Here is a 26,544-nt window from a genome sequence, read left to right as displayed (position 1 = left end):
GATGAAGTGTTACTCATGTATTCTTCCCGATTGTATTTCTTTTAATGATAGCAGAACCAGTTTACTTTGTAATGAAAGAACTGTTGTTAATAATTATCTCACTGTGCGGTTTGAGTGTGAAATCTGAATCATTAATACCAAGATGACTCCATAATCTCTCATAGACTTTTAAGTTTTTGTTGTACAAGTGTTAGTCTGAGGCAGAGCTGGGAATAAAATTACTTTTGCATCAACAAGAACCATAGCTCTTCTGTTGCTGCAGCTATCTGCAGCATATAACAGGCAATTTTAAATGGCAAAGAAGAAATTGTGAAAAAAAAATAAGAATACTTTAAATAGCACTGACGTCTGCTTGATTCATTCAGGCTCATCTGGGAAGGACGTTGGACACTTAACCTGCTGGCCAGAGTCATCTTCCTGCACATAAACACATAAACAACCATCATAGAATGACCAAGTCACAGAAAGAGCTTCTGTGGGAGTAATTCAGTGTCACACACAGGGCAGCTAATGCTAAGCTTACGAAGAGCAGAGGCATCTACAAAACATGTCATCATCACTTACATATCTGTAAACGTCAGACAGAAAGCATCGGTTTAGTCAGGAACATTTTTGTCAAAGAAAACTTTATTACCATTTGCATTGTTATATTTGATGGTATGGCTATGTTCTGGGGCCTCTCTGGCTTTCCTCAGGCCTACGCAGAAAGCCTTTTCCATGTGCCTATATGGAAAGCCTAAGGTGGAGAGAGCACAACTCTCCACCCTTCTGTGTGTCTACGTAGAAAGCCTAAGAAGGAGAGAGCACACCTCTCTGCCCTTCCAGGCACAGACGAGAAAAGCCTAAGGCAGAGAGTAAACCTCCCTGCCCTTCCATGTGCCTACATGGAAAGCCTTAAGGCAGGGAGAGCAGCAACAAAGACCCTCGAGGGGAGAACAGAGCCAGCATCAATGACAAACAGAAATGACATTGATAAATCAGACACAGCATGAAAAGGAGGAGCTGGGGTGGAGGCGGGTTGCAAAGCGGCCTGCAGAGGAAGCAGCAACAGCAAGAAGGCCGGTACAATTTAAATAGGGCACCCACAGTTGATTGGGCTTTTTGAGATCAACTGATGTTGCTGCTATGTGAGCTGAGCTTGACATCATGTTCTGCCTGAACTGACATTATGCTCAATTAATTGCACAAATCAAAAATGCATTCTGGAATAGAATTAATTTCTCCAAGTAAGCAAGTTTTTTTTGTCCCTTGGCTCAGTGTGTTTATCAAGATCCAAACTTAGGTGAGTGTCAGCTGGCCTGCTATCCAAAACAGCCGTGGTGAATAATAATGAATTGGATAGGCAAAAACAATGTGCCCATGTATATCACCTAGATTTGGCCAGCAGAGTTGTGCTGTGCACAAAATATTGAATTTATTTAGTTTTCCAAGTGCATGCAACTGAACCTCATTCAGATGGAAGGAAGCAATTGTGCATTTGCATGTGTGTATGTTTGTTTGGTTATTATGATCCCTATTAGCTTTTGCATTGCAGTAGCTATTCTTCCAGGGGTCTACACAGTCAAATAGTGGCAATACAAAACTACAAAACATAAATTCACACTACACAACACAAAATACTAAATAATACATCATAATGCACATCCGCTGTAAAAGAAACACTAAGAGTTGAAATAGTTTACATAACACTCTCACATACACACACACACACACACACACACACAAAGGTAAGATAAATAGATAAATATCATCATTTAACATACAATAGAATAGAATGCCTGTGTGTGTGTGTGTGTGTGTGTGTGTGTGTGTGTGTGTGTGTGTGTGTCTATCAAATATATCCATCTATTCAGCTTTAGCTCAACAATTGTGTTTTGCTTTCAGCTTACAGCTCACCCTCTGTGACATTTGTATTGAAATTCTCACAACTGTACCTTCATAATGTACTCAAGGTTCACTTGAAGTAATATCTATATGATTACAGTATTATTAGCTAATACTGTTGTATTATTAAAAAGGCTAAGAGCCTACAGTTTTGCTAGCAGCTCCATGAAGCAAAAAAATAGTCTACCGACTGGCACTCCTCTGACATTAAGGGAGCCACAATGTACAGTTTATAAAGATAGAAAAGAAGATGAGGTGCCCTGATTAGCTCACCAGGTAGAGCGTGTAAAATTAAGGTTGAGTCCTTGCCGCAGCGGCTCAGGTTCAAATACAGCTCAGCGTCCTTTGCTGCATGTCCTCTCCTCTCTGTCCCCGTTCATATCTCTCTGTCATTAACAATTAAAGCATTAAAAAATGCCAAATATATCTACAAAAGACTGAAAAGAACAATATAAAAATTGATGATGCTCGTCAAAAATAATTCCGCTTGACTGCAAACAACTCGGTCAGAGATTTGGGGTGTCACGCCAGTAACTGGCTAATGTAGCATCAAGCTGTTGACCTCAAGTGCAACACACACCGCCGCCATATGCCATGCGTCAAAACGCCCACCTTCATTATATTCTATGAACAAACCCACAGCTCTGCTTCAGCCCACTGCTCTATTTCCAGTGCGGCCGGCGCTGCAAGAAAAGCCTTTTATGTACGTCTCGGCCGCCGTACTATCAACTCAAATTGCTTAACGTTATTAAGTTTTTCAAATTTTTAATAAGACGATTCTGATAAGAACTCACCCGTGAAATCCAAGTTGTTGTTACCTCAGAGTTTTTCCTCTTCTTCTTCCGTTACTAGCAGTTGGCAACCGTTGCACGCTGCTGCCAATGTGTGCTGGGGGGCGGCACTTGATGGCCACAGCGCCGCGCCGTGTGTTGCACTTCAAGCAGAGCTGAGGCACAGGTCTACCTCCTCACCCCTATTTTTTTCTTTTCAAAACTCAGAATTTATGCAGCTCCTACTGCTACGAAGGACTTTATACAACTTATTTCACATGTACAGTAGGACTAGACCTGAAAACAGACCCTGATGGTAACATGCATGCAATGACAATGCTAACATGCCAATGTTTAGCAAGTGTAATGTTCACCATATTCACCATCTTAATTTAGCGATGACCCGAGAGATGCATGCTAGCATTTTCTAGTGAGATGAAAAGTCAGAAGGATTTGCATGGCTGTTGAGATCTTCAACTCAAAACCACAAATGTCAATCTTGAGGTGGCACTAGCCTATATGAAAAGTCAAGGGATCACCAAGTCAGTACAAGTAGGCCTACTAAATATTGTTTCAATCTGACAAGAAATGTTGAGATATTAAATTAGATACAAAGTACTGCTGAGGCCTTATGAGAATGTGATTAATTTTGGAGGTAAACCTATCTGGTCATAAACCAAAGTACCAGACCAACTGTAGTTTTGACCTGGTGATGCCACTAGATGAAAAGTTGTAGGACAACCAAGATTTTTACTATAAATCTTCTGGGCAACATGGATATCTGTACCAAATGTCATGTCAACCCATCCAGTTGCTGTTGAGGTATTTCAGACTATGGTACTGACTGATATTAGGTCTACTACTTGCACAGACTCCATGTGGTTTCATTCTCTATAATTAAGATGAAATGTTAATGGTAAAAACAGCTACGTCCCTTGTTTCCTGCTAATAACCAAATTTCCCTTGTGTAATGTTATTTTAACAGAGCACCTGTGGGCACCACGGCTGCCTCTAGTTCCAAAGTCATCATCTGTGTCTGATATGCTGTTGACATGTGTTCCCATGTACAAAATCTAATGTGGGTAAAGTTCAGTTTTACTCTGTTAGCATACAGTTGCCCTGAAAATGACCCCTTGTTGCTTGATATTTACAGTTCAACGCATCATGGGAAGGCATGCTGTTTCCTCTTAGGGATCATCGAGATTGGCTGATGCCAGGAAATGTTCCCCTTAAGTGTGTTTTCAGTAAAAACCAAACCTCTGATGGGAACCCAACTGGTGGGAACCTACACTACTATTTTAGAAACAATCCAGTGTGATAGTGAGGCTGAAGTAAAGCTCCTTTTCTAGAAGTGAAGGCCTCAATGAGATGGAAGGGCACTTTTTTTTTTAAATTTTCAATCATGAGAAAACACTGATAAATTTAAAAAAAAAAAAAAAAAAAGAAAGAAAAAAGAAAAAGCAGAGCACGTGTAGTGAAAAGATTTTTCTCAATGCCACAAAGTTTAATATAATTGTATAATATAAGTAGCACTGCATAAAGACACAATCAAAAGCCTGGACATAATTCAAAATACCATCCAGATATTGAGTACTTCAGAAAGCCTTAGCTGTTTCTCACATGTTGCATTTTCAAGCACAGAAAGTTAAACAGACAAGAAAATATCATTTTTTTTCCTACTCTGATAAATTGTTTGAAGTAAACGGCACGGCTGCATTAATACAAGAAACAAGGTTGAAAAGACACACCAGGATCCCTCAGTAAAACACACAAAGCACTCAAAAGCTGCACAACCAGTATCATCTAATTTGAATGAATAAATAAATAAAACTTAAAAAACAAATGTGAATCTCTTTATGAAACATCCACGAAGAAAGAGCATAACAAACTCTTTCATTTAATGAGAAACATTTTCACTTTGTTTGCACTAAAACTGGAAAATGCAAAATTAAAGGTAACACTTTAGAATACAGCCCACAAATTACAGTGTTCATTTTTTTTTCATACAGCATACCAAATAGTAAATTCTACTGTACACTTCGACATCTGTTTCAGCTGTATTTTGTTTCCTATTTAACACCATTGACTGGGGTGACAGACGACACTGTGTAATTATGCTGGAATAATTAATGCTTCATTTAACAGCGCTTATATCCACTAATTATTTTGGAATTGACTTGAAAAATGGGTTATAGAAATTGCTTTATTTTACAACCTGCATATCTCAGACTTAAAAGGACCTTTCTCTCACATTTTCAGTGCTTTTATTTGATGCAGCCCAGCATACTGCTACTGTAATGTAATGGCCATGACCTCAGCAGGAATTCCCCATGCATGTTTTTCCCTGTTCTGTTTTTGTGATAAAATCTTGACATGCCATTTGTTTTATTTATGAATTCTCAATTAACTTGAGCACAGTTTGTTTTAGGGTCAAAGTACATGTATTATATCCTCAGTTTTCTATTGTGTGATATGATGGGACATAAAAGCTGATCTTGGTTCTCCTCTAACATCAATTTTTGATTGTCAGGTAGTTCTCACACTGTGGCCAAAAACTATATAAACGTTTCTCTGTATTTTATTATCATTTTAAAAACACAGACATATCTATTTCATAGCTACAGCTACAGAGGCACACCAACACCATAATAATGAATGGAGTTTTTATATCATAATTCCCCCCTCATTGTAACTCACTCCTTGTAAGCATGTTTTGTTAATATATTATAGTTTTAAAATAAATGGTGCCGAGACTCATTGTGTTGGAATATCGATCACCCTCCCCATTTTTCCTGCCTTGTTACTCAGTAATAAATTATTGTGCTCTGTAATTATTAAATCAATTCTAATAAAATAAATATTTGCAGTGTAATTTATTTCTAACTCTCTTTCAAACACAGAGTTGTGTCCTATACTGTATGTGCCTCAGTGCAGGTATGCAGTAAGAATTATACTGATGCTCCTTATATACTAAATAATTGCACTGTATAATTTGGAGGCAGTAATGTAGTGTTACAAATTTAAACAATGCATCTCCTGCTGACAAAATCTTATTTTGTTCATGTGCTCTTTATATGGGTATTTTGAAGGAAACAACACTCTATTTGTGTTCCACATCTGTATCATCTGCCACAGAAATTCCATCAATTCACATGTGTCTCATGTGTCCACCATAATGTCATCAATCATCATCATCTCGCAGCACCTGGGTAACATTTCCATGCACACGTCCCAATTCAAAAAAACATCCTCAGTCCTGTGCAGGCATAAATGAGTATCACCATCTGTACAGTCAGTGCTGCAGTGAGCAAAGTCATTAGCTGCATATCCTCCGCTCTCTTGTAATATTCCTTGAATGTCACATCCGAGATCCTCGCTGACAGAGAAGATGAGAGTCGGCTGATTACACTGATTGGTTCCTTCTGTCTGGATGAAGTTGGTGGTAATCAGTCATCATCAGCTGTAGCAGACTCGCTCCCCTCCAAGACTCACTGTTGCAGGCTGAGAATCCACACTGAACTGAGCTCAGGATCCTTTTTCAGATAAAAGTCAATAATGGATATGACATGTTCTTTAAAGTCCACAACTTCCAGAGATGTACATACAAAATGGTGTGATACTGTAGGTCCAAGTTAAAGGTCTCGTATTGTTTAAGTTTCATGATCTTGTTATATTGAGGTATAAAGCTGCTGCGTGGAGGCATGGCACATCACATACGTATAGCATACAACATCAGAAGTCTTCATTTGATTGTTGTAATGGTTCGAAAGATGGCTACCAGAAAACGTGTAAAACAAGCGTCAAGCTCTATATGTCCAACAGCCGGGCTCAGTTATACAGCACAACACAATCTGAGGACTGTTAACACAGCATAACAGCCAAATACAGTAGAGTGAGACTTTTACAGGCAAATGTGAATATCAGCTCCAGTGTCTGAATATTTACAAAATACAGGCTTTAATCACACAGTTCCATGACAATGGTAGTTTTTTGTTATCTACAGTGGCCACCTTTCGTCAGCAGTTAGTCTTTACATTCTTTTCAATATTAAGCCCAGCTCCGACAACTCAAAAAACACTCCACAGTGCACACACATGGCATCTCCTGTCATTAACGTGAAGAAATAGAAGCAAGTTGTAGCCGTTCAACAAGGGCCAGACTATAATTTGGAGGTACCATGGCTGTATTCTGCACCAGCTGGTTTCACAAAGACATTACTTGTACTGTTAATCAAGCTGTAATTTTGTTCTTAGATTAGTCTATTGTAAATTAGAAGTTTGACATAAATAAATACTGACTTATTTAAAACTTGTGAATGACTGAGGCCAACAGAACTAATGGTGTATTCACATTACGGTGGAAAAACAAGGGTCAACAGCAGTGCAATGGCTATTTACTACTCCAGAACTATGGATGTTGTACTTAATGGCGCAACGTTAGCTAAATTGCTAACGTTGCTAGCCTTAGATACCTACATTTAGAGAATATATTTTTGTCTGGTCTCAATATGAAGCTAATTTGCTATGACACGTACAGTTATGCAAATTCAGAAACACAGTTGATTTGTTTTTCATACACCTTTCAGTTCAAACAATGGTTGACAGCGATTGGCTATGCCCACAAAAGGTCAGCCAATTTGTTACAACACACCACATACACAATAGGCTACTTGAGAAGGCGCGTGCAAATGCAGTTTTTCCACGATAATGTGGATATACCTTAAGAGCCAGGGACCGGTTGCATAAAACACCTTAAGTTTTCTCTTTAAGTATAACACTTAATGCTTAATTTCTCCTTAGCTGAGGGACTTATACAGTTGCACAGAATCCCTTAATTAAGGAAAAACATTAACTCATTTACTGTGTTCAAAGAAATCTTACAGTGGTAAAAGTTTCCATGGAGATTGTTTGTTTGCTTGGACTCATGCTTGTGATGCCTGTTATGATCTCGAAAAATGGCAGAAGGAAAGAAGACAAGAAGACCATATTGGTCAGAGGAGGAAAAGATTATAGTTCTGGAGCAATACAATCACAGAAGGCAAAACCTACAAAGTAAATTTCATCCCCAAATACCAGAAAACAGAAAACAATTGTTGGAATAAACTACAGCTGAAGTGTAAAATCAAAAGTGTATCCATTGGGCTCTCCTGGTCTCAGAACACCCCTCTCAGGGTGTGTTAGTTTTTTTTCATCTATCACCAGAAGTTTGGTCATATTGCACTTAAGACATACAGAGGTCCCTAACGCCTTTGTGCAATGGTCTAAAGATAAAGATAAAGAAGTATAAGACAAAGACAAGGATAAAATACTAAAGTGAACTGAATACTGAAGTGAACATTTTAAGCAAACATTAAGAAGAAGACTTATTTTGAGGAAACTTTAACAAGGACTGTAAGGAAAATCTTAAGGTGTTTTGTGCAACTGGCCACAGGTTTCCACGGTAGCAATCAGTGACACCTGACCAATGACAACCACTGTCAAAAAAAACAAATACATGGCTTATGATCTGTATTCTGCTAACAATGCTGTGGAGTGAGCAATGACAAGGGGGCAGAGTTTTTTGAGACCACAGTAATCTATCGGAAACGTACTTAGTGAAAACACCATCAGTCATTTATGTTTGCCCAAGGAAACCCTCCTGGGTCTGAAGGATGAGTCAGCAAAAGTATTGAGCAGTTCCCTTGCTACACTATTGTGCAGTGCGATGAGATTTAAGGCCACGCGAATTTTCTGTATTACAAGCTGGCTTAATTACCCAGTAAAATGTCCTTGCCTCTGCTGAATTTCTCCGTTAGGGCAAAAATGTTCTGCTGAAGTGAGGGGAGCAGAGCAGATGGATGTGGTGGCTCAGTCAGTCATATTTTTTAGTTTGAAAAAAGTTTTAATTTACCCAGAGTTTTTGGCAATTTAGTCATCTTTCAAATAGTCAGACAGCTTTGTGCAATGGATTAATTTAGAAATCTAATCTAGAGTCCATCTTTGTGAAACCGGTTTCCAGGGTCCCGCTCACACACCCTCCAACTCTGAAATGGATAGCAGTATTCAGCTGTATGGTCTTCACCACGTGTTAATCGCCTGAATTCATTACATGCACATTTACGACTATTTTGGAGTTACCAGGAGCTGCATTTCTTCTCTTTTCATAGAGATTTGCTGCCTCCAGCCCCTACATCAGGTTAACCAAACTGAACGCATATCCCACCAACCACCAACGACACATTCAAACAACAGTTTTACTTCAGCAGGTGATAATGCTGTGACTAAATACAATGCAATAATGATCTTGAAAAAGGTCTACCAATTTGAATACTTCTGAGGTCTGTTACGTAAAATGCGTTGTCTTGTAAATATACTCTGATGTGACATACTGTCTACAGTCAAAATGAGTTTCACTTTAGAGAGGATCATCTTCCTGAGTTTCAGACTCCACAGGTTTTTATGATGAAAGAGGGAGACAGAGACTGATCAAAGAGGGAGTAATGATGCCCTGCAGACACAGTGGCTTTATCTTCTCTGGTCCTTAATGAACAGCGCTTATGTGGAACAGTGCAGCTGTAGCAATATCCAAGCAACCATACTTACCTACATCAAAAAAATCCACGTACCCACTCATGTCTGATGGCTCTGTCACTTTGACTTTACATTGAGTTTCAGTGTGACAGTAGCCGTAATTCATTTTCATGTCACCATCCACACCACAATCAGACGTTGGTGCAGTTAGTCGAGGGTGGAGTGTCCGCTTTGCTGCGGATGTCCTTGATGTCGTTGAGCGGGGAGTCACTGGTGCCGATCTGGCATTTGAACACCTGCTTGTAAGCTTTTCTGAAGTTCTCTGACAGGAAGGCGTAGATGACCGGGTTGACAGATGAGTTGCTGTACGCCAGGCAGTGAGCAGCCACCCGTAACACGAAGGAGGCCTGGTTCAGCGGGAAGGTCCCAAATTCCACCCACAGGTGTACAACGTGATGAGGGAGCCAAGAGAGGCAGAACACCACTACCACCACCAGGACCGTCTGAGCTGTCTGGGAGCCACAGAGAGGGGACAGAGAACAGAGAGGAATAGGAGAGAGATTTAGTCAGTGTCCTCAGGAAAAACTGTTAATGCTGTACTCAAATACATTCTCAGTCCTTACTTGTCAAATAGCAACAATTGTTTGTTGTGCCAAATTATGACACGCTAGGGAGCAGATTTGCATTTCCTAAAATGGTGAAGGCATGACCTGCCCTATTCTGACATAATCTGCCTCTCATTGGTTTACCGTGACATTCCAACCCTAACCAATCCCACTTCTCTTGCCTAAACCTAACTAACCCAACCAACAAAAGCAATAGATACTCTCCCTCCAAGATGCACCACAGCCACAGAGCGCCACAGGAAGTCATTCCTGCCTGAGGCCATCAAACTTTTCAACTTCTCCCTCGAGTGTCAGACAGTCTGAGTCAATGGACTGGCGCATGGACTTAATTCACCCATCAGCAGTAAAAATGCCAGAATTTAATTTATCATATTCTCAACTGTGCAATAATGACTTAGCATTACAGTAATTCTGTACAGCACTGTCTTAACTGTAGTAATTGGTGCAATAATTCAACTGCCCCAATACAGAAGTTATTTAACTGTGAAATATCCAGTATCCTCATTTATTCGTACTTACACTACTCTTGAATGCATGATGCACACACATACAGATATACATATCTATACTTTTTACATTGTAGCATAATACACACATTTTTGCACGTCTTAAAAACGTACCTTCTAGTTTTAAACATTGTGGCATAATGCACACATTTTTATATTTACATACTTCATGTTTTCATACCTCTTATTCCTATTGTCTTATAATTCGTTTTGCTATAAATGAGGATGACTGTAACATATCAAAATAGCTGATTCTACGGCTTTGATTTAGAGAGTGGCTTTATCAACACTACAAGTTTCAGGAAGCAAGACATTGACACCAGGTCCATAGATATGTTCATCATCTGATTATTGACATATATATATATATATATATATATATATATACATATATATATATATATATATATATATAAAAATGTTTATTCCTCTTTATGTCAGTGATGAACACATCTATGAACCTGGTGCCAATGTCTTGCTTCCAGAAACTTGTAGTGACAAATAGAGTTCTTTATTTTAATCTTGTCTGTAACTTTACTTCCCAGTAGGTTGCAGTGCCACACAGCCACAATGTTTACTCTAAATGTGCATTTTATTCTCATCATGTTTACAAAATGATTAAGACTGCATAACAGTGCAGAATGAAATTTTTATTCCATTCATTTGTAATGAATAAAAAGCCATGTAATATCAAAGTGTCAGTCTGGTGTATTGTTATTAGTAGAAAAAAAATTGTAATACATATTTGTGTGGTCCTTGGTAATAATAATATTTAGTCATATTGCTCAGCTTTGTGACTGTAATCGTAGTTTCTTGAGCTGAAAATGAGCCATGGACTGAATGAGTCTTGCACAGGATTTTTGCTCATTCTCAGCATGTTTATTTGTATAAAATGTAATGTGTGCCTAAACTAGATTATTTTTGATCTGTCTGGTCATCATCATACATATTCATATAACCTCAACTTGCACTGTTCACTTGTATCTGGAGGATCAACTGTGTTTGAGTACTCTCAAGGTCATTGCTGAACCGTAAAATATTCGTGAAGATTTGTCGCTTTGACTCCTAAATTTATTCTGTATTTTTATATACAGCAAAAAAAAAAAAAAAATCCATGGAGTTTACTGAAGGAAGCCGATGCATCTACAGACTCATCAGGGGATGTGAGAGGGTTTTAGACTGTAAACATTTTCAGATGGAGTTAAACCTCTGACAAACAAACTAATAGGCGACATTATTTCCATCGCAGGTGTTGTTTGACACACCTATATGAGCAGGCTCCTGGGAGGCTCAGGTAAGACCCAGTTTAGTTCAAAGTCTACACCAATATAAAATAACTGGTAAAGTCTTGTACACTGTGTCTTCAAACATAAAAACACCTGATCATTTGTGTGTTTGTTTAGATCGCCCTAGTGACTGAACTTTTGAGGCTTCAGCAGAAAAACCAGTTCCAACTGAGCTGCTGGTGGAGGAGACCAGAACCACACTGAGAGTGCAGTGAGTTACTGACACACACACACACACACACACACACACACACACTGTCCAGCCCTGCTTTATCTCTGCTCATATCTCTCCAATCTGAAATGAGGAAGATAGGAACAGTAACAGCCCTGTCACCACAAGAAAATTATACGCCTCTGCAAACACCAAATAAGTTACATTTGCACATTTCACACACATCATATTAATGTTTCTAAAGAGACAAAGTGTATGAGCAGACTTTGTCAGCAGGAGGCAAAACGGACAGTAGATGGCGTGTCACCTAGGGGGAGACATTTTAGAGTCATTGCAGTGTTTCCATCGGCTTCCACTTTTAAGCTCATAACGTGGGTGTTTTGAAGCAACTACTCGATGTGTTTCCATCAGCTTTTCGGACTTCAAACGTGGGTGTTTTGTAACGACCCATTGGCAGAGCTGTTGTTTTTACTGAGACGTTGCTGTCTTTCCTGCAGGGATTGTGCCCCCTCGAGACAGGGTATTTTAACCAAACCATGATCTTTTCCTAACCACAGCAAGTGTTTTTTGTGCCTAACCCTAAACACACAAATGTTACGTATTTGTGGTTTGCAGACATGTTTAGTACCACATTTTTTCTGGTGACTGGGTTGACGCTGTGTTTTCTGTGTGTCTGAAGGTTCTGAGAGTTTGAACTGGAGGATCTTGATGAGAACACAATCCTGAGACTCAACAGTAGATTGAGTCAACTCTCCTACATGACACTGGCTTTATTCTGTAACTCTTCATATGTCTCTCCTTGTTTCAGGTGTGGAAAGTGAAGACCAGCAGAAGGCTGCTCAGCTGTGCAGAGGTCCCTCCTCAGTTTCAGTGAGTCATATTTTACACACATTTACTCTCAGAGCACAGTGGTAGTGATGTCTCTTTTTCAAACTTTGAATGACTGTGTCCTACAGACACTCCAGGATCATCAGCCAGACTCGGAAGTACGCCAGGAGCCTGACAGAGCAGCACCAGGAGGCCCCCAGCCTCAAACTGCTCAGCCCACAGGAGGTGGTGATGGAGGTGGTTCCAAAAGGTCTTGCTGGGCTTCTGGGTACCTCCTAAAAACACCTTCCTCAACATGCCCTCCCAGCGGCTCAGCAAAATTGCTGTTGGGGTCACAAAAGCTGTTGAGGACCGTGTCCCTGCTGCTCTGTCCACTTTGCTCATTAATGTCACCTTCTCCCGTTCCACCACAGGCAACATGGTCCTGTCTAATCTGGAGAAGGTTAGACAGGGTTACACTCAGGACATCCTGGTGAAGAAGCTCAACTGCTTTGAGCATACGTGCTAAACACCATCACTGATGTTGCAGCAGGAGAGATCTGTGCACTGTTTCAGCCTCAGGTTCACACAGAAGTGTCTGTAAATATGAACATTATCAAGACTGCATCCAGCCAGCAGACGTGGTGGATGGTGCAGAGGCAGAAACCACCTCTGCTGAAAGTATGAATGAGGAGCCTGCTCTGGAGGAGGACACTGAACAGATCATAGAACAAGACTCTGCTGTTATATTTCCTCCTAGGGATGATTATTCATGTCGACCTGTATCTGAACCATCAGGACCATTCACACTGTGGTTCACTGTTAGTTGTGCTGTGATGAGTCCTCTGCTTTTATAGAGGTCAAAAAGAAAAACATGAGTGGATTCAGCTGCTTCTTCAGTTGGCTGCAAAAAAAACATCTGCTGCACTGTCTTGCCTGATGACACAGAGACAATCAAAATTCTCGCTGTGAAATATAATTTTATTGTTGTAGCTGTTGTCATATTCATTTGTCGAAAAGTAATAAACAGTATTAACATTAACTCTTAACACAGGAGGTCTGTGTTGCATTCTGCATATTGTATTATAATACTGTGTGTGTTTAGTTTTAAAGGCTCTCTAAGTCTTCCTAAGCTTGAAAAGTTTTTGTCACATACAGCAACATCTCCTCATGATCCGCTAGCTACATGTCCTCTGAATATGCTGTGAAAGAGTCCAGTCTCTATAGGCAGCCCAGGCTCCGCAAATGGCAACAAAAACACTTCACTTCTGTTTACGTTCAACAAAACACAACGGAGCTAGCTCGCCTTTTAGCCTCATTGTAGCCTGTAGCTCTAACTGCCTTTCTGGGCACGGCACTCACTTGTGCGTGCTTGCGCGAGACCATGAGACATGGGCACTGCGTTCATGTGTGTGTGCTTGCTTTCTCGCTGGTCTTGCGCTGGCTGGTTGGTGCAACCTGGACCACAGTGTTTTTGTTGCCATTTGCGGACCGGACGTTTTCACAGCATATTCAGAGGACATGTAGCTAGCGGATCATGAGAAGATGTTTGCTGTATGTGACAAAAACTTTTCAAGCTTAGGAAGACTTAGAGAACCTTTAAGAAAAGTGCATCTGAAGGTATATTAAAAAAAATAATTACTTTTAAATTAGTTGACAGAAACACCCAAGGAATGTAACAGAAAAGACTTGAGCAACAAACAAACCATTACAATACACACAACAGCCAACTTGCTTATGTTATTATTCTGCTGCTGCTCTATAACTCTTTATCCTTACACCATCCTGTGCTAAAAAACTTCTCCGTATATCACCTATGGATGACAAACTTACCTTGTTACACCTGTAGTGAATAATTATTTAATTAATTATTTATTTTTTAAGAATGATTTTGGCTTTACTTTTCTAAGAGATAAATACACAGTTGTTCCATAAGATACTGAAATGAACCTGAATACAGAACATCATCTACTGTACACTGAGTTACTGGTATATATGATTATGATGATATTATAAAGCCTGGTGTATGCAGGTATGTTAGCATGGTCAATTTTTGTCATTACATAAGGGCGAAATTGGGCAAAATCCTCCAAAGTGTTTCCCAATAAAGCTGCATAATGTCTTGTTGTTGTTGTTTTTGTTATTGTTTAAACAACACTGGTATAATCCTGTACTCATGACAAAGGTGTAAGCAAAACTTGCCTATTTAAACATTGCAGAGCAACAATAGCATTTATATGGAGTCGTGGTTCTGTCAGTCTGACAAACTCAGGTCCTATTTTCTCTCCTTTTGCCATGTTTACCAACTCCTGAGAAAATATCTGGCTCTTCAGCTACTAAATGATCCACCATGTTCATCAGCTAGTGACTAACGTTGTCCATCTGCCATTTGGTACTGGGCGGGTATTTGGTTTCAGTTTTTACTCACTGAAAATGTCTGCTTGCTATGGCTGAAAAGAAAGTTAATAATAAGTCGGGCCAAAAAGAATTAGAAATAATTCTCTTTAGGTTTGTAACTATGAATGACTCCTTTCACATTGCACATAGTCACTTGATCCAATGTTGATATACAAATATTGATTAGTGCAGCTTGACTGATATTACACTGAATATTAGCTGTACTGAAGTTCCTTCTTAAACCAGTACACTGTACAGTGGTCCCAGGTGCATTAAACCCATAATTTAATTTTATAAAACTTCACAACACCACATAAATCACACTATCCTATTGACATTTCAATCAGTAAGTCCGGCTGCGGTCCTATAGATGTTTAGATCATCCTCATATCATAATTATTCACTTGTACAATGAATATAAAGATGGATGACAGGACGGCTCCCCAAAAGTGAGGCCAAAACGTCTTGATAGCCCCCTGGTGGCTGGCTGCAGTATTGGTCATAAAAATGTTATTGGATGGGACACAAGCCAAACTAAATAATTAAAGCACATGTCAAATATTTTTTCCATTGATGGTTTCTGTCATTTTAGGTAGTTCCTATCATGCTGATGTATGTTTGTCTTTCTGATAAGTTTAGTTTTAATTAGTTCTTTGATGCTACTGTATAGGTAGGCGGTGTAGCCACATGATTGTCAGATGGACTGCCAGTCAGTGTGCTCACAACTGGGTCAGATAACCTGCTTCCACTTCCTGGAAAACAACTGCCTATGTAAGAGACAGTGGCCGAATAGGATGCCTCACCACCGGACAGACTGAGATCCATATTCATACACAGCAGTACACATATTTTCTCTTGCAGTTTTGATACAAATATAAGATGCAATTTAACACAGTGTTCTGACAGGATGACCAGATGTGCTGCATATAAATTTTGCTAACTTAATGTGAGAATTATGGCAAACCAATTTTATGAAATGTCTGAGAAGAAAGCGGTGGATGTTATTATTTCAGGCAAGATTATCAGTAAAGCCAAAGGGTACAGCTGGAAAGTGTCACCATCAAAAAACTAATTACATGCTGTCTGATCTGCTGAGCCCCTCCACTGCATGTCTAAGTAGATTTACTTCTGAAGTAATTAGTTCCCATTGATTGAAAATAACATAAAAAAAATAATGCTGCTTCCTCTGTACTTTAGTTCAATGAAAGTTAGAAATCATAAAACAAATATTTAAACACATGTCAGATCTAGTCAACTGAGCATGTAATCAGAAATTACACTGATGGAAAGTGACATGTTAAGGAAAAAAGCTAAAGGAAGAGTGAGACAGAAAGAATAATACAGGCTTTTGATGACCAATGTTGAATTGATGCTGCCCTTTTGAAGCCGCCAGATTCTCCGACCAATTGAATCTTAATCTTTCCACAGTCCCACTACATTTCTCCTTCAGCAGCACAGAAAAGAACATTCCTTTCACACAATGACAATGTTCCTTACTTGTTCCAGCACTTTACCAAAGTGACAGTGAGGTGAAATATTCCATGATGTAATCTTTTATGAGGGACGTTATTACATCAAATAGAGGTTTCAAATGTCTTGTGTGTCATTTTACACATCAGGATTACATGCTGCACTCAGAAAGTTACATTTCTACAGCTTTGAATAAAACTTGTCGACAAAACATGGGCTTGTAATGATGGAGACGAAGGGTTAAAGATGTTTGATCTGTTTTTGTATCAAACAGGATAAAAACATGTCAGAAAATGTAAAATATCAAAGTCTCCGAATAATACACAAAAGTGTGTTCTGCTTTAGATTGGTTCAGTCTCACTGTGCTCATCAGCATCATTTGTATATTTGTATCACTTGTAAATTAGGGCTGCCACGATTAGTCGACTAATCGATGACTAATCAACTATTAAAATAATTGGTGACTATTTTAGTAGTCGACTAATCGGTTTGAGTCATTTTTCATAGAAAAGTACTATAAAAGTACCTTATGTTCAGATACTGGCAGCTTTACACACTCTCCCGTGACAGTGAACCAAAACCAAAGTATGGTTGTCAACTCTCAGTTTTCCAGTCACACTCGATTTATGCAAGTCCAAGACTGCTGAGGCAATTTTCCTTCCTCGACAAAAGTGAGCATAACTGTGGAGCATTATTTGGCCCCTTTCCTGACAAGATAGCATAACATGGTTGGGGCGGGGAGGGGGGGGGGTTAATAATTACATGGTTAATAATAAAACTAGTCCATACCCATTGAGTGCACAGTTGCCCATGTACAGTTTCACATGGTGTGTGTTTGGGATACAGGTCACAGGAAACTGCAGATTAAATAGTCAACTGAACCCATTAAGAAGAGCGATGTATTCAGACAGAGTTTTTGTGAATCTGATAGTACGATTACTTTATTGAAAGTACAGTAGTACCATTGCCAATAGCGGGATAGTTAGTGGGCTAAAACTGTACATTAATACTTCAGGTAGCACGTTGAAAGGCAGATAGTTAAAGTAATTACCTTAGAGAAGCTCAGTTTTAGTAAGTTTTCCAACTTTTGCCAAGAGGGAACTTTAGATATTGGTCCCTAGATTATGTTCACCGAGTTTCATGCAGATCGGTCAAACTTCCTAGGAAGAGATCGATTTTAAGTGTTTTTCAAAAAGAGGCATCTCTGTGCAAAGTTTCATGTCTCTACAACATACAGGGCATGAGATATGCCCATTCAAAGTTTGCAATTTCAGTTGGTGGCTATAGCGCCCCCCTTTGGCCAATTGATGTAATAATGCTTCATTCGCATCCTCCCATGACCCTCTACCACTGTGTCAAATTTCACATGGATTGACCAAGTCAGTGAGGAGAGAAATGTGGAACAGACACACAGACAGACACACTCACAGACAGAGTTTTTGTCATTACATAGTAAGATAGTAATATTGCATTTATTTATTATGTAAATAAATATAACTTGTATTGTCAGTGATTTAGGTTAGTAAGTCAATTGTTGTACTTCTATTTAGGAGCCAACCATAGACATATTCATGGGTCCTCCCTCAGCTTTGGGGCGGGGTCATCTGTACCCTTTGACCCCCACTGCACCCCAAAAGCAATATAGCGGCTTAAGTTCTTCATCAGGAATTGCTGTCTGATGGCATGGTTAAGTGGTGAAAATATTCTATATACAGTGTACACTTAAAGTAATAGCATTTTCTAGGGTTTGCTTAGCTTCACTGCCTACTTCTCCAAACTGTATGTAAGTATTATGTAAGTAACTCATACAGCCCCACTTTGAAATCATCAGGTGTCAAGAAGCACCTTGACAAATAAATGTTAATGTTGCTCTGTCTGCTGGATGTGTAAAAAGATGACTGTTTGCTAACATGTTCCCATTAACATCATCATAAAACAAAGATGTATTAACAATAATGGTGTGTTAACAGCTTGTTGAACTGCCTCTAAGTGGCCACAAAAAGACTTAATCAGTTTTCTAAAAATGATATATAATGACCACAGAAGAATGTCAAAAGGTCTATGGCAAAAAAAAACTCTCTAAACTTTTCAACTCAGACCAAAATAGAATAACTGTGGGTACAGTTTAGCCTGAAACTCTCCACTGATAAGCAGCATGACAATAATGATAAGATGTGCAAATATTTGTGCAGTCCAATGAAATCCTTCACAATCATCATTTCAAAGTCAAATTCTCACAGTAGAGTCCAGCATCGATCTGTTTTATAATAAAGCTTATCGATCATATCAGAGATAAATGTCACTGAGTGGGCCATATTCAATTTGAAATGATGGGTCAATATTGGCAAGAGATATCAGCCCGACCATAACAGCAAGCACACACACACACACACACACACACACACACACACACATACACACACACACGCAAAGACACAGTAGCTGGGGAAGTGTTCCCAAGCTGAGCCGCCTGTTAATAACCATGCTTTGTTTGGATAGCCTCAATAACACATTCATATCTTCACCTCAACCCCCTGAGGGCCCTCAGTTAGGCTAATATAAACAGCAGCATCGCCACAGGAAGACAGAGCTAATAAAACTCATGCCTTCAGCCTCTCTTCTCCAGCCACACTGTCTCTGCTTTAACTATGTTTTGTCTAAGGCTGATAGCTGGTCACTGAAAGACTTAAAAAAAAAAGGAAAAGCTAATAGGATATATTTTTGATATCAAAATATGAAGTTCACAATGATCCATCTCCTTGTTTCAGTATTCAAGCATGGTAGCACTCAGTTCAGGATAGTAACACTCATCTCTGCAGCTGTTTGCTTGTTAGCTGTCCCTTTCTCAGTTTACAGATGCTGTTACACAATTTCACGACGACTTGGCCAAATATTCATTTCCCTAATTATCCATAACCATCTGTGTGCTCCGCCTGGATGCCTTTCTGACTCGTATCACTGAGAGAAAACTAAATCTGCGGTGCTAATTGCTGGGTTTTTAACCTCTGCTCCTACACTGAGTATCTATTATAAACACTACTGTTTGCCAAGTAAACTGAACTCCAACACTCTGGTATTCCCAAGAGTCATAAAACCTAATGGTATTTCAGGTTTCTTTATCGTGACATGATACAAAACCAGAGGGGGGAAGAGATTTGTTTTTAATGGATTTGTCACATCCACACACGAAAGGATTTCCAAACAGATTAAGGAAGATTTACAACTATTTTGTTTTTCTTTTTAGATTCGGCGTTGTCTGACTTGCCTATTGGAAACTGCCTGAGTCCTGCTGTGGGGGCCGGAGGGTGATAAAAAGTTTGACTCGATATATTTCAAAACAGCAGTGGGAGTAACCTTGCTCTCTCCAGCTGTCACCAACATTATATTTCACAGGCCTGCTGTTGAGCTCCGGGGTGAACCACACAAACTATTGATTAAAGACTTAGTTGAGCAAATTGTTCCCACTTTTCACCGAGGACACTGTGTGGCCTGTTGGAATTTATTTGTCTCATTTGATCTTTTGTGAAAAACATCCCCTGCTGGTATGACACATCTGCTAATGCAGGGATACTCAACTTGCTTTGACCGGAGTGGGGGGAGCTGCAAAAATGACAGGAAGCCAGGGGCCAGTAAATTAACAAACATTAATAACTGATATACATAACTAGCCCTGGCCTCTGTTTGGCATTTTTTTAAATAACAAAGTTCCAGCATCATAACTATTTAATAACAGTACCCTGGTTCAGAACAGTGTTCCTAGTTTAGGCTCAAATGAATAATTTCACATTTTGGGAGATGAAAGATTGATATCATTCTCATGTCTGTACAGTAAGTATGGAGATACATCCAGGAGATAGTTAGCATAGCTTAGCAAGACTAGAAGCAGGAGGAAACCAACCCAGTCGCCAGAAACTTGTACTGTATGTTTTTGCAAACCACTAATACATTAGTACATTATTTTGTCACGGAAACATGGAAAATTTTTGTTTGCAACAGCGCTGTGGTGAAGGTGTGGTTAGGTCTAGACACAAAAATCACTTGGGTATGGTCAGGTGAACATCATATTTTGTCTTAAAAACCATGGGTTGTATTACCAAACAAGCCTGCCAGGCATGAGCCTACAGGGCCCAAGGGCTCAAGAGTCCCCTTAGCCAGAGCCTCAGCATGAAGTCAATGTTATTAACTTAGCATTTCTTGTCAAAGGGCTTAATCATTCATGTAAATAAAATAGCCTAAAAGTTCTTGAAAAATAAAAATAAAAACCGAATGAATAGCCTAAAGATTCACAATGAAGATGTAACAAGAAACCTTCATGATACATTTTAAGTGAGTGTTAATCGCATCAGTTTACCTAGTGAATAATTAACCCAATTCTGTGGGGAGAAGCAACAGAAAGTTGTGCTGCAATTTGTACTTGGGTGACTACTGCATAGATTTTGTACATGAATGAAGTTATCTTTGGTATCATTTTTTTCCAGCTGGTGCACAGTAACACAACACTAGTTTTTTTATGTTTCTCCTGCAACTTGACTGGCTGCTCAGGGATCTGAGTAATTAAGAGCTGTCTCGATGTAAATGAATAGTGTTGAGGTTAGCTGATTCAGGAAATTAAATGACTTGTGGCACACTTTTTAAATAACATAATTTTTATTACTTGGCCATGGGGTAAGGTACCAAGAATTATTATGTCAAAAGGTTCAAGAGAGTCATTGGTGTTAAAGTCCAAGTTGAGTTGCAAGTCTTTTTTCATTTTGTCAAATTGAGTTGAAAATCACGAAATGTTATACTCAAGTCAGATTAGTGTGTTGCTGCCTTAAGGGCCCTGACACACCAAGCTAGTGGTGGTACCAGTGGTGCAAATGGATTGGTCAGTGTCGGGCCTTGGCACTAGTCAGCCCACGTCAACTTCTTCTTGTATGGCGTCAGAGACAGCTGAGGCCATTGGTGAATAAAATCACTGTAACTGGCAGCCCAGCTTAGTGCATAAGAAACAGAAGTGAGGAAAGCAAACAAACTGCTAAAGTCAAGAGGGCGTGAGATCAAACAAACATGTTATGTTAGGTAAAATTATGGTTTAAGGCACTGAACTCTTTAGCAGAAAAGGCTCATAATCATTTGTGGTAATCGTTCAGTTCAGAACTGAAGAAGCTTCTTGGATGAGAGGCGAAACGTCTTCAAGAAACGCAAGCAAGTCCAGTTGCCTATGATATAGCACTTATGATTACCATAACCTGGATGACTGAGAATCTTCACCGACATTAGTGTTAATGTTCGCTAGAGCACAGTAGGTATATTTGTTGTGTCGCTGTGTTGTTCAACCTGGTCTCACTCTGAAGCCGTCAAAATCCAGTTTTTGAGCAGTGACTTGCAGCGTCAGACACTGACAAAAAAGCCATCCTTTAACGTCAGCACGATACGCAGCTGGTTGCTGTTATAGTGCTGGACAGCATCAGAGGAAAACGCAGTGGGACAAGAACGAAAGTTAAGGCGGCGAAAGTCCAAGTAAAGTAGGTGGGAGGGGTGATGGATGGGTCCAAGGCGGGAGGGGTAATGGATGGGTCCAACAAACACCGACCTTCACCCGGGAGAGTGGTGTTTGCGCCCCGTAAAATTGTAAAGCCAAACCTTATTATTCTGTCCTAAACAACGTCAATTTATGGTGTAGTGTGTAGTGCGTTTACTTTGAAAGAGACTATGTAAATGGTAAATTTCTGGTGCAAACGGGAGTGTATTTGAAAGAAGACAGCACATGTAACAGGCAGAATTTGACACTTTGTCCCAGGACATCAGCAACCAACGCACTCAGGGTACCTTTCTCGTCGTATCTGGATGTTCAAGTCCATGACCAAACGTCGATATGTGACAAGGTCGGAGTGAGAATGTGTTGTGTTGTTAATATGCTAACTGGCTAACTAGTGTCTTGAATCCATCCTGTTTGTCTTTTGATTTCCCTTTTTTAATGACAAATACAGACTACCACTGCCTGCTGTTATTACGAGTTACTTCCTCTCACTCAGGCGCACAATGTACGCACAGGGGCAAAGTTTTCCTTTCAGGCCGAAAATGGCCCTTTCTGACAGAAATCTATACATTCTTACCAAAACCACAATTTTTTTTTCCTAACCTCAACCAAGATATCCCTTTTTGGTAGAAAGCCCTCAAGGAAAACTTCTCGCAGCTGCACAATCTTCGTGTTTATTATTCTGTGCTGATGTGTTACTGTGTTTTTCAGTGTACCTCTAAACAGGTCATTGCTGTAGTGTATATGAGTATGCACACCCAACAAACCTACTGGCATAAATAAAGGTACAGTAATACACAGAAGAAACAAATCATCTAATCTATTTGCCTCCAAATGCACATGTATTATTCATTGTCCATTGGGAACATACTGCACCATGCCATACTGTGCATTAGCCTTCTTATAATTAAACATTTTCTTTGACACACATTGGACAAAACAGAGACACACTGCCAAGGAAACTCAGATTTTGGCATCATACTTGTATATTCATAGAAAAATAAATCTGCATGTTGCTGCTTTCAAAGTAAAATTATTCGTTGAAGTTGTTAGTACCTTTCTCAGATTTAATATGTGTGTGCAAACAGTCTGTTGTGACATCAGTTATAGTTTAACAGTAGCTATCCTACCGAGGTAATTTATGTATTACAGTCCAGCTTTAATGCACTGTTTGTCAAGCGTTTGTCACAAAGCTTTCAGTGTCACATTCCCTCTGTGTATTTTGGATCAGCACTCTGCACAGTGAGAACTGTAAATCATGAGAACATGTGAAATTCCTATTGTAAGCCTCGTGCAATAAAGCGTGCGTGTAGGGAGGTGCACATCAAAGCACATTTTTACCAATTCCTTCCCTTCCAGCAGACACGCAGTCTGCACTCTTGGTTTCAAGGCTGTTTGTTATCGGATTGGGCTGCTACACTGACCGGCCCTGCAGGACAATGGACAGACAGACAGACAGCAGATAACTGGCTCTCAGGGAAGCTAAATGACCTCCACCAGGAATAATGAAGGCTAGATGGCGGTTTGATTGCACATTGCCTTTCGGCCACTTTGCTCGAGTGTGCATTAAGCATTATAAGCATTATAACAGTAATACTCATCATTTTGGCCCCAAGGAAAAATGGAGACCATGGAAATCCTCCGACTGTTGGTTGAATTGGAGGAAACCTTGCAGCATATGGTGCAGATAGCCCCTTACTGAATAATGTGCGCAGAGCTGTAGGTCATTGTAGCTGTGATATATATCTCCCTAAAGGCTAAGAACACTGACCGCTGCTTTGAATCAAAACATATGTCCAGAGAAGAAAAAGGCTGCTGCTTAGTTTACTGTGGAAAACACTGATCCAGATTAATGGAAGGTACAACTTGGGTGTGCCTTTTCTTAAAAAAAAAAAAAAAAATGCTGCAAAATGTCACTCAAATGAACATGTGTCAACCGGAAGAGACTCAAAATGACCAGAGATGCAAAATAACTACAAAGAGACACAAATATACCTTAAAGACACACAAATTCACATTTAAAGAGATGCAAAAAACAACAAATACATACAAAGGAACGACAAAGTAACACAATGTGACAACAAAGAGACACAAAATCACATTTAAAGAGATGCAAAAAGCAACAAGGAGATGCAAAGGAACTACAAAGAGACATGACGAGACACAAAATGACCACAAAAAGCTGTAGAAGAACTAAAAAGACATGCCAAACAACTACAAAGAGAAAACAAAATGACCAAAAAAGACACAAGACAACTACAAATAGATCCAAAGGAACTACAAGGAGATGCATAACGACTACAAACAGAAACAAAACAACCAAAAAAAAAAAATACAGAAATATACCCCTAAGAGACACAAAATTATTTCAAACAGAGATGCACAGGAACCACAAAGAGACACAAAACATCTACAAAGAGAAAAGAAATGACCAAAGCAGACAAAAATACACCCTAAGAGAAACAAAATGACCTCAAAGAGACACAAAACCACCAAAAAAGACTAAAACATACCCCAAAGAGACACAAAACAACCACAAAGAGAAGCAGAACAACAACAAAGAGAAAGAAAACAACCAACAAAGACACAAATATACACCAAAGAGACACAAAATTACTTCAAAGACACAAAATAACTACAAAGAGAAAACAAATGACCGAAGCAGACAAAATTATACCCCTTAGAGAAACTAAATGACCTGAAGAAACACAAGACAAATGGATGGTAAATGGACCTGCACTTGTATAGCGCCTCTCTTGTCTTCCAACCACTCAAAGTGCTTGTACATGTACATGTCTACATGTCACATTCACACACACATTCACACACCAGTGGCCGAGGCTACCCATGCAAGGTGCCACCTGCTACTCAGCTTAAACATTCACATGCACTCACACACCTATGGAACAGCCATCAGGAGCAATGTGGGGTTCAGTATCTTGCCCAAGGGCACTTAGACATGCGAAGTGGAGGAAGCGGGGATCAAGCCACCGATCTTCTGATTGACTCGCTTTACCTCTTGAGCCACAACCACAAGGTCACACAAAATTACCACTGAGAGACACAAAACCACAGAAGGTGTCTACAAGTACAAAGCCACGCAAAACAATTCTGTGTCTTGCTCCTGTGTAGGAGAGGTGGTGGGGCCTTATGCTCAGGGGCACATTGTCTCATAATCCGCCCATGTTGTTGAGAATAATGATGACTAGAATTCTTTCACAGAGTAAGAACTTAAAATTGTGCCATATCTCAGTCATATTGTTTAATATTTTTAACTCAGATGCAAGTTGATGTCATTCTCAGTAAGTCAACAGGTAACAAATCACCCCATCTGTGTATCTGCTCTCCAGTGTTTATTCAGTGTTTGTTACTGATTACAGTTGGACAAGTTTGCCAACATATTATTGTAATCCATGACACTTCCACTCCCCCTGTAAAACCACTTAGTACATACCTTTTTCTTTGATGCCTCTGACTTTTTGGACATATTTCTTAGCTTTTTGTGCAAGTGATTTAAAACCTGTAAGCAAGAAAATAGAGGTAAGCTATATAGTTTTTGATATCTTGGAAATTACCATAATCAATATGCTTTCCTTACCTTTGCATAGCAGAAGGAAATCAGCAGCAGGGGCAACACATAACCAAAAACAAACGTGCAAACGACATAGATTTTCTTCTGGTTTTGATCTGGCCACACTTCCCAGCAGAAGGTGTGATTCTCCCCTCTGTGAAAAATATTCTGGTAATACATGACGGGCGCAGCCATGGCCAGAGAGAGTATCCAAATCACCACCACCCCGATCAAGGCATGCTTCGCCACCCGGATAGAAGAGGACTTTCTGGAGTGCACGATGGCAATGTACCGGTCCACGGACATGGCAGACAGAGTGAAGATGCTCACCAGCATGGACACAGTGAAGAAATAGTGGATGAATTTGCAAATGAAGGCGCCCAGAACCCACGTCGGCATCATGTAGATGGTGGACTGGAAAGGGATGCAGAAGAGCAGGTAGGACAGGTCTGCTATGCTCAGGTTGAGGATGAATATGTTGGTGGTGCTCCGTGGTTTCCCCGGTTTACTCCGGGCCAGCACGGTGATCACCATGGAGTTGCCCAGCACGCCGAGCGTAAAGATGAGCCCGAAAACCAGCAGCGTGATGAAATTATCCGTGCCGATCCCGAATAAAAGTTTCTGGTCATCTTCCTCCTCCGCTCTGCTGAGGTTCCACGGCTCTTCCCAGAGCCAAACAGACTCTGATAAGTTCATGATTAAATTTTTCCCCCTTTAGATGAGCTTGAAACGTTATAAAAATGACCTTATGGGAGGTCTGCGTGCTGCTGCTGCTGCTGCTGCTTCATGACAGTTTTAAGCGCACGGGTTTGTGGTCTGGTGCGTCTCCATGAGCGCTCCTGTAGGCACTGTTCTCTTTATCTTACGGTTTCGGCAAATCCCTCGTTTTATTCTTACACATCACATCAATAATACGCGTAAAACAAAGCTATCTATTGCTCTGTACGGCATGCATCAGTCTCCGCTGCGCGCCTTGGAGTCCGTCCTTGTGCGCACCTGATGCGTCTGTGCTCCGGCGCCGCTCA

At 39.9% G+C, this 26,544-nt stretch overlaps 1 protein-coding gene across 2 annotated transcripts; it reads right to left on the bottom strand.

The window, feature by feature from the left end:
- Positions 1-364: 364 nt before the first annotated feature.
- Positions 365-26,544, bottom strand: LOC125893692 (galanin receptor type 1-like). 2 transcript variants are annotated; one of them, XR_007449907.1, is made up of 4 exons: positions 25,547-26,544; positions 25,403-25,468; positions 9,236-9,675; positions 365-417 (listed from the first exon to the last, which is right to left on the bottom strand). XR_007449907.1 is itself a non-coding variant. In XM_049584546.1 (3 exons), exons 1-3 carry the CDS (start codon positions 26,213-26,215, stop codon positions 9,355-9,357), a joined length of 1,056 nt encoding a protein of 351 aa, XP_049440503.1. In that variant the 5' UTR covers positions 26,216-26,544; the 3' UTR covers positions 4,163-9,354. The 2 variants fall into 2 exon arrangements, 1 of the variants encoding a protein (XP_049440503.1); XM_049584546.1 differs by lacking the exon at positions 365-417 and having other exon boundaries at positions 4,163-9,675.

The sequence above is a fragment of the Epinephelus fuscoguttatus genome, linkage group LG8 (assembly GCF_011397635.1).
Source record: "Epinephelus fuscoguttatus linkage group LG8, E.fuscoguttatus.final_Chr_v1".
Classification (NCBI taxonomy): Eukaryota; Metazoa; Chordata; class Actinopteri; order Perciformes; family Serranidae; genus Epinephelus; species Epinephelus fuscoguttatus.
Note: the sequence above shows the minus strand (reverse complement) of the source record. Positions and strands in the feature narration are given on the sequence as shown.

Bases quoted from the DNA above. Each gene is read 5' to 3' on its own strand.
- LOC125893692 (XM_049584546.1), bottom strand. From the start codon at position 26,215: ATGAACTTATCAGAGTCTGTTTGGCTCTGGGAAGAGCCGTGGAACCTC. The intron at 25,469-25,546 runs GTAAGGAAAGCA...TCTTGCTTACAG, and splicing joins TTTCCTTCTGCTATGCAAAG to GTTTTAAATCACTTGCACAA. The intron at 9,676-25,402 runs GTATGTACTAAG...TGTGGCTCCCAG, and splicing joins CAGAGGCATCAAAGAAAAAG to ACAGCTCAGACGGTCCTGGT.